This window comes from Orycteropus afer, unplaced genomic scaffold, assembly GCF_000298275.1.
Source record: "Orycteropus afer afer isolate SDZICR_OR568_19922 unplaced genomic scaffold, OryAfe1.0 scaffold00075, whole genome shotgun sequence".
NCBI classification, from domain to species: Eukaryota; Metazoa; Chordata; class Mammalia; order Tubulidentata; family Orycteropodidae; genus Orycteropus; species Orycteropus afer.
In genome coordinates, this window is record NW_006921662.1 from 7,048,911 (window position 1) to 7,057,022 (window position 8,112).

At 37.3% G+C, this 8,112-nt stretch overlaps 1 protein-coding gene across 1 annotated transcript in view; it reads right to left on the reverse strand.

Moving 5' to 3' along the window:
- Positions 1 to 8,112, reverse strand: part of KIF14 (kinesin family member 14) — a 107,155-nt gene that overhangs the window by 49,748 nt on the left and 49,295 nt on the right. Inside the window, exons 14-16 of the mRNA XM_007941098.2 lie at positions 7,480 to 7,582; positions 6,422 to 6,582; positions 709 to 856 (exon numbers count right to left, since the gene is read on the reverse strand). Coding sequence (XP_007939289.1) covers positions 709 to 856; positions 6,422 to 6,582; positions 7,480 to 7,582 — 412 coding nt within the window. The remainder of the gene's footprint in view (positions 1 to 708; positions 857 to 6,421; positions 6,583 to 7,479; positions 7,583 to 8,112) is intronic.

Consider the following 8,112-nt stretch of genomic DNA (forward strand, 5'->3'; position numbering starts at 1 on the left):
GGTGCTTCCCTAATAAATTCCATAATCTGTGAGTTCTGTGTGGCCACTGCAGCAAATTATCAAACCCAGGAGAGAGGTGGTGGGTGCTTTGGAAGGAACGGTTGGAGAAAGGGCTGGAGGGAGGCAGCATGTCCAGCCTTGCAGTAATAGGCCTTGGGCTATTGATGGTGATTCTGCCTTCCTCTTGTGGAATTAGAAGAGGTCAGAACATGTGGCCTCTTTACCCTTTTTGCAATGCCCCATAGGGTTTCCAAAGCTATAAATCTGTTTCTTTAAAGGTTTGCAGCCTTGGAAACCCTATGAGGCAGTCTACTCTGTCCTAAAGTGTTTCTATGAGTCAGAATCAATTCAAAGGAATGGGTTTGGTTTTCTCTAAGCCATTCTGATTGATTAAATAAATATCATTACTCAAACTTTTTAGAATACTCTCTACTAAAGGGGCTCCTGGGAATGGAAGATTGCCAGTAAACCATGGGCAGAGTCATGGCTCTAAGTGTCCAGAGGACAGAAACTTCTCTACATTCTCCTTCCAGTAGCCATTGTCTACAACTTGCTTCCTAAAGTAAAACTAAAAGCCAAAATTCTTTGTGGATTTGATTCTCTAATCTTTAATACACCTTCAGCTCCTTAGCAGGGACACAGTTTTACAGTCAGCAACACATCAGCTGGGGTGCACTATCACAGAAATTAAACAATTCTGCCTCTTACCAGTTCGGCTTCCAGTGCTTTTATTTTGCTTTCATATGCAGCTTTTTGAGAAGAAAGCTCTTGTTGAGCCATTTCTTTTGCAATCTGGATTCCTTGCATCATTTCTTCCTTTGCTTTCAATCGTGCCTCTTCTATTTCTGCTTCAAGTCTATAAAGGAGCAAAATATTTACAGGATATATAGCCAAGAATTCATTATACACAATTACAGCTTTTAATCATATTAAAATGGTTGCCATTTATTCTCAAAACATAATTTCTCACATTCTTTCAACAATGTCCTTAAATTTTCATTAGCTACAGGGCTATTTATGCACAAAGCCAAAACCTAACCTACTGCCATTGTGTTAACTCTAACTCATGGTGACCCTAGAGGATAAAGTACAACTGCCCCACAGTTTCCAAGGCTATAATCTTTATAGAAGCAAACTGTCTCATCTTTCTCCCATAGAGAGAAAGCTTCACCCAGAGCTGGTGGGTTTGAACCACTGACCTTTTGGTTAGCAGCCCACTGATTAACCACTGTGTCACCAGGGCTCTTTAAATATACACAAACAAAGAAAATATAAAACAATGAAAAGTTGCTAATTTCTAATTTTTTTATTATTGCAGATGTCTGATATTCAAGTAAATTTCTAATGCTTAATGAAAATAAATTATATAAAAATATGCTGTGTTAAATACTGCAGTAAGTAGTCATTAACTTTACAATAAATATAAAAATACATATTTAATGTCAAACTTTATGCTGACTGAAATAAACTTTATGCTGTATGAAGATTATATTTCATATATCAACTTTCAATTCATCTTCAGGTCATAGCTTAGGAAAATACTAAAATGACTCCAAAGCACATGATAAGATGGCTGATAAAGCAGAGATTATACCTACATTTTCAACTACTGTAATTTGACATTTTGGTAAGTCAAAATATTCAATCATTTGAAAGGAACTATACAGAAGTGGACTAGGCACCAACTAATAGAAAAACCTGAAAGAAAACAATGAGTATAGAGACATTGGGAGCTGCGGTCAGTCAGCTACTCTGACGGGACCAACAGCCTGAATATTTCCAAATGGTGTTGGGACCTGAAAATTGACCTAAAGATCAGCCCTGGCCACCAAGGGCTGTGGGGATAACTGTGCTAGTGGCCTATGACTAGGAAGGGAAACAGCAAGGAGGGAGACAACCTATGCTGTCAACTTTCCACTGTCTGGAGGGTGCAGTCATTTTGACTGTTTACATGAGGCAGCCATTTTGGATATTTAAAGTGATCAAGAGTGCAGCCATTTTGAATGTTTACAAGTGGTGGCCATTTTGGATATTTAAAGTTACCGAGGGTGCAGGTATTTTTAATCTTTACAAGTGGCAACCATTTTGAATTTTAAAGTGATAGCATTCTCGTTCTAATACCAGGGACCTAAGAATAGGCTCTGTTTGCCAAGGTTGGCAGGGACATACAAAAGGCTGACAACAGGAAAGGAGACAGGTGGTGAGTGTATAAATTCTGTCAACTAGTAAAAAGAGGAGCACAGCACAGTACCATGCTTGCATAGATAACATACAAAGAAAACAAAAATCAAGGGAAAGTCACTCCAACATACAATCACCAATTAAATATAAACACAAAAACGTCACAATGCCTCAGAGACAAGAGAGCATCACAGTCCACACAAAAAAGCAAGGGACCAGGATACAGACCCAAAACACATCCCTGAGGAATATGTAGCATTGGAACTCCCTGATAAGGAATTCAAAAGAATTATATTTAGATATCTTCAACGAACTGAGAGACAGATCAAGGAAAACACAGACAAAACCCTAGAAGAATTTCAGAAGAAAATACAAGAACAGAATGACAAAATAAATGAAAAATTAGAAATGATACAAAATCTACAGATAGAAATCAGAAGATTACTACAAAATTGTCAGAAATAGATAACACATTGAAAGGGCAAAGGAGTAGAATTGATGCAATGGAAGACAGAATTAATGAGATTGAAGGCAAATACCTACATACTTCTTTGCAAAGGGATCAATCAGAAAAGAGATTAGAACAAAATGAAGAAAGCCTAAGGTTCATGCGGGATACCATCAAAAGGAATAACCTACGTGTCATTGGAATTCCAGAACAGGAACAGAAAAATAGAACCACTGAGAAAAATGTCCAAGATTTTCTGGAAAAGAACTTCCCTGATATGATGAAAGATGAGAATATATCCATTCAGAAAGTACAACAAACCCCAAACAGGATAGACCCCAAAAGAAAATCACCAAGACATATCATCATCAAACTCACCAAAACCAAAGACAAAGAAAGAATCCTAAAAGCAGCATAGGAAAAACAAAAAGTTACCTACAAGGGGTAACCAATAAGACTAAGCTCGGATTTCTCAACAGAAACTATGCAGGCAAGAAGACAATGGGATAAACCCCGAAAGAGAAAAATTTCCAACCAAAAATTATATACCCAGCAAAACTGTCCTTCAAATATGATGGTGAAATTAGGACACTTCCAGATAAGCAGAAATTGAGGGAATTTGTTAAAACCAGACCAACCTTACAAGAGATGCTAAAGGGAGCCCTTTGGACAGAGAAGCAACAACAGCCAACAACAACTGACCATTAACACACATGATGACATAACCCAGAAACCAACCCAGCTATGGAAGTATCCAAAGTAAATAAGCCTACAAGATTGTAAACAAGGAACCAGCAATATCAATTGAAAAATGAGGACAAGTGCAAACCAAAAAGAGAAAAAACTGTGTTGTTACAGAACTTCTAGATGGTAGGGATGTCAAGACACCTACAAGGTAGAATGGACTGTTCCAAACTTGGGAAGAAAACTATAAATCACAGGGTAACCTCAAGGAAAAATGATAAACCTTCACATCAAAATAAAAAAGAGGACCAGCACAAATATTTAGCAAATATAAAAGAATAGCAACAGAGGAAATGACAAGATTCATAAACAAAATGAGTTCAGCATAGAAAATTATACGGAACAAAGAAATCGACACCACAAAAAAGCACCTAACAAAAATGACAGCAACAAATTCATATTTGCTGATAATTACATATCTGGCAAGGGACTTATCTCTGAGATTTATAGAAAACTCCAATGCCTCAACACCAGAGGAATTAACAATCCAATTGAAAAATGGGCTGAAGGCATGAATAGACACTTCACCAAGAAGGATATTCAGGTAGCCAGCTAATACATGAAGAGATGCTCATGATCATTGGCCATCAGGGAGATGCAAATCAAAACAACAATGAGATACCGTCTCACTCCAGCACTGATGGCAAGGTTGAACGAGACAGAAAATAACAAATGTTGGCGGGACTGTGGAGAGATTGGGACTCTCATACACTGCTGGTGGGACTGTGAAGTGATACAACCACTGTGGAAAGCAATATGGTGATTCCTTAGAAAGTTGTAATTAGAGATACCATTTGACCCAGCCATTCCATTACTAGCTAAATATCCTAAAGAAGTGAGAGCCAGGACAAGAACAGACATATGCACACCCATGTTCATCGTAGGAGCTCTGGTAGCATAGTGCCTAAGGCACTTGACTGCTAACCAGGAGGCTGGCGGTTCAAACCCACCAGCAGCTCCTCGGAAGGAAGGTTGGGCAATCCTACTTCCGTAGTGATAACTGCCTCGGAAACCCAAGGAGGGGTCGCTAGGAGTCGGGGCCGAATCGATGGCAAATAACAACAACAACAACATGTTCATCGTAGCACTATTTACAATAGCAAAAAGATGGAAACAACCTACATGCCTACAGCAGTGTAAGAGTGGATGACCAAACTTTGGTACATACACATAATGGAATGCTATGCTGCACTGAAGAATAATGTAGAGCTTGCAAAACACTGCATAATGTGGATGAACTTGGAGGACATTATGCTGAGTGAAATAAGTCAATCACAGAAGGACAAATATAGTATTAGTTCATTGTTGTGGAGGGTGTCAAGGAAAGGTTTATATATGGAGGGAAACTTTCTTTGTTGGATGCCAGGGGTGGGAGGGAGAGGAAGGGAATACGGGAAAAAAAAAAAAAAAAAAAAGCATTGACCCATGGGGGAAAAAAATATTCAATCAGCTTTGTCATCTCTCAATATACAGATAAAACACTAAAAAGTTTCTTTCCTCCCAATAAGCTCAATGCTTAGCAAATACATTACATAGAAGTTTCCATTCTCAATTTTACTGGAACAAGAATAAGAACACCAAAAAAAAAAAAAAAAAAAGGAGGGCAAAAGCAGGTTCAGGCTTTTAAAAGGTGACAAAACCAGGCTAATTAAGCCATACTAGTCATTTTTGATTCCTCTTCCCTTTACCCTCTCTAGTTGCCACAGCTTGTCGTTTTTACCTACTTAATAGTTCTTCTAATTTCTCCTATCCAATCACACGATACTTATCTTACTTCTACAGTCTCTTAATTTGTTTTGAAGTCTCTAACCTTGCTCTAACTCTAATCTATTTTCCAGACTTGAGTCATGGTGATCTTTCTAAAACTATGATTCAGATCATGTCTGTCTCCTTAAAGTTCCTTAATGGTCCCCATACCCTTAAAGATAAAGTCTAAACTCTTTAGTGTTTTATTTATCTATACTTTATGAGGATACTGCCAAAGTCAAAAATTCTACAATATTGCATGAGCTAAAACTGAGGCAAAAGAAGATGACAAAAACAAAGATACATTCTCTATTACAGATTGAATTGTGTCCCCAAAAACATGTATTATAAATCCTAACTCTTATACCTGTGGAAAAGGAGCCCTGATGGCACAGTGATAAGCGCTCAGTTGCTAACTGAAAGGCTGGTGGTTAGAACTCACCAGCCGCTCTGTGGGAGAAAGATGTGGTAAGAGTCTGCTTCCGTAAAAAGTTCTAGCCTTGAAAATCCTATAGGGCAGTTCTACTCTGTCCTTTAGGGTCACTATGAGTCAGAATTAACTCCATGGCAGTAGGCAGTCAGCAGCACAATAAGAAATGTTCCTGGTTAATTTGACAAAGAATGATGTTGACTGCTACTAGTCTTCAGTAAGGAGCTCTAGTAGCATAGTGCCTAAGGCACCTGACTGCTAACCAGAAGGCTGGCTGTTCAAACCCATCAGCCACTCCTCGGAAGGAAGGTTGGGCAATCTACATCCATAGAAATATTGCCTCAGAAACCCAAGGAGGGGTCGTTAAGAGTTGGGTCCGACTCAACAGCACATAACAACAACAGTCTTTAGTAGGAATTCATCATCTGGTAGTACAATGGTTAAGTGCTCAGCTGCTAATCAAGAGGTCCTTGGTTTGAACCCACAAGTTATTCTGTGGAAGAAAAATGTGGCAGTCTACTTCTGTAAAGATTACAGCCTTGGAAATTCTATGGGGAAGTCTTCTCCGATGTTAGGAATCAGAATCAACCCAACCGCAATGAGGTGGGGTGTTTTTTTTTTTTTTTTTTTTTTGCGGTGGGGAGTATTACTAAAAGAAGGAATGAAAAAATGCAAAACTTGAGACAAAGACGTACCAGGTGCTTGCAAAATTGACCTACATTACTTAATGCATTCATTGTACCAAGAAAAGAGATTAAATTACCACAAACCAGCACTCAAAGAGTTAACTACTAGACACCAGTACAATGTGATTAACTCTGCTGCTGACCTCTCCCACATACTTACTATTTCATAGCATCAATAATACTTACTGTGATCTCTGTGCCATGAGCAGCTCATTTTTTGCAAATTCAAAGTCTTTTGGACCCTCATTTATAAGAGTATCTCTACAGGATGGTCTTTTCCCTTTCTGGACTTCTACTGGATGATTAAATCTAAAATAATGATCTCCTCCAAGAATTACACGATCACCCTAAAGCACACACACAAAAAATTAATAATTGAGGTAAGTTTGAATGAAAAAAAAATACATAGGACAAATCCTTATGTCCAATAATTCAATAGGCTAGTATTACTTACAATAAACATAAAAAATCATAGTAATAACATTTATTAAGTACTTTCTATATAGCAAGCACCACAGTAAGCACTTTATATATGTCACCTCATTTAAGGCTCACAAGATGAGAACCCCATGAAATTCATATCATCATCACAATTTTAGGAACAAGCAAATTAAAGAACAGAGTTTAATGAAAATAATAACAAGTATTTGTTGCAGACACTGTGCTAAAAGCTATACATGAATTATTTCATCTAATCTTCCCAGCAAACCTAAAAGGTAGGAAGCCTCTATTTGCCTCTGTAATTATTAATAATTCTTTCAAAAGTGTCCTAATTTGGGAACTATTAAACAATCATCCTAGCTCAATAATTTGTAAAGAGTCATATTGTTGTGTGCTGTCAATTCCGGCTGATGGTGACCCCATAGCGTTTTCTAGGCTATAATCTTTATGGGAGCAGATTACCGGGTCTAGTGGATTTGAACCACTGACCTCTTTATTATCAGCCAAGTGTTTAACCACTGTATCACCAGAGTTCCTTTCTAAAGGTCATGCCTGATTTCAAAGCCCAGCTCTTTACTCCATGGAATGTTGCTGTCAGTGGTCTGCTCTTCAGGTGTGGTTCATAGAAATATAACATAAAGGAAGATAGGTTCTGAATTAGTAGAGAAGACAATTTTAGAACTAGAAAAGTCCTTAATCTAGTTCAACTCTCATATCTTATAGAGGAGAAAATTGGGACTCAAAGAAATTAAATTAATTCAAGGTCAAACAGTTTCTTTTATTTTAGTAAAAAGTCAACTTACATGATGTAATACTGTGGGTTCCAAAATATGTTTTCCATTTACGTAAGTCTTTGCTTCCCCAACTGGGATAATACTCACTGTTCCATCAACATTTTTGATAGTACTGTAAAGATAAGAAGCACGTTGTTAACAATTACAGGACACATTAAAAATATGAAGCAAGCAAAGTAAGATAATCCTGCTGGGGTTACTCCTTTGGTATTAAGGTTCATGCCAATTTGTTTCAACAATAATTTAAAATTATTTTATTTTGCTCCCAGTAGATTTTGAAGTTTTGGTAAAACTTAAATTAAATTTTTTTAAAAGCCTGGCCTCTCTAAGCTACATTTGAAACAATTATATTCTATGTATTTTGATTACAACAACTTTGAAAGAAAATACCAACTCCTTTTCCCTAAAATGGAGGAAAAAAAAAAAACACAGAAAAAGTTCAAGGGAAAAAGTTTTGGTTACCTATGAATGGTACAGTTTTAAATGTTTTTGTATCTTCCTTTTCCATGTTTCTGGTTTTATATATGAGCTTTAATAATGGAAAAAACAAAAGTAAAATGAGATTACAAGGTTGTAGACAGGGAACCAGAGATAGCAATTGGCAAGTGAGGACAACTACAAACAAAAAGAGGGAAAAGACTG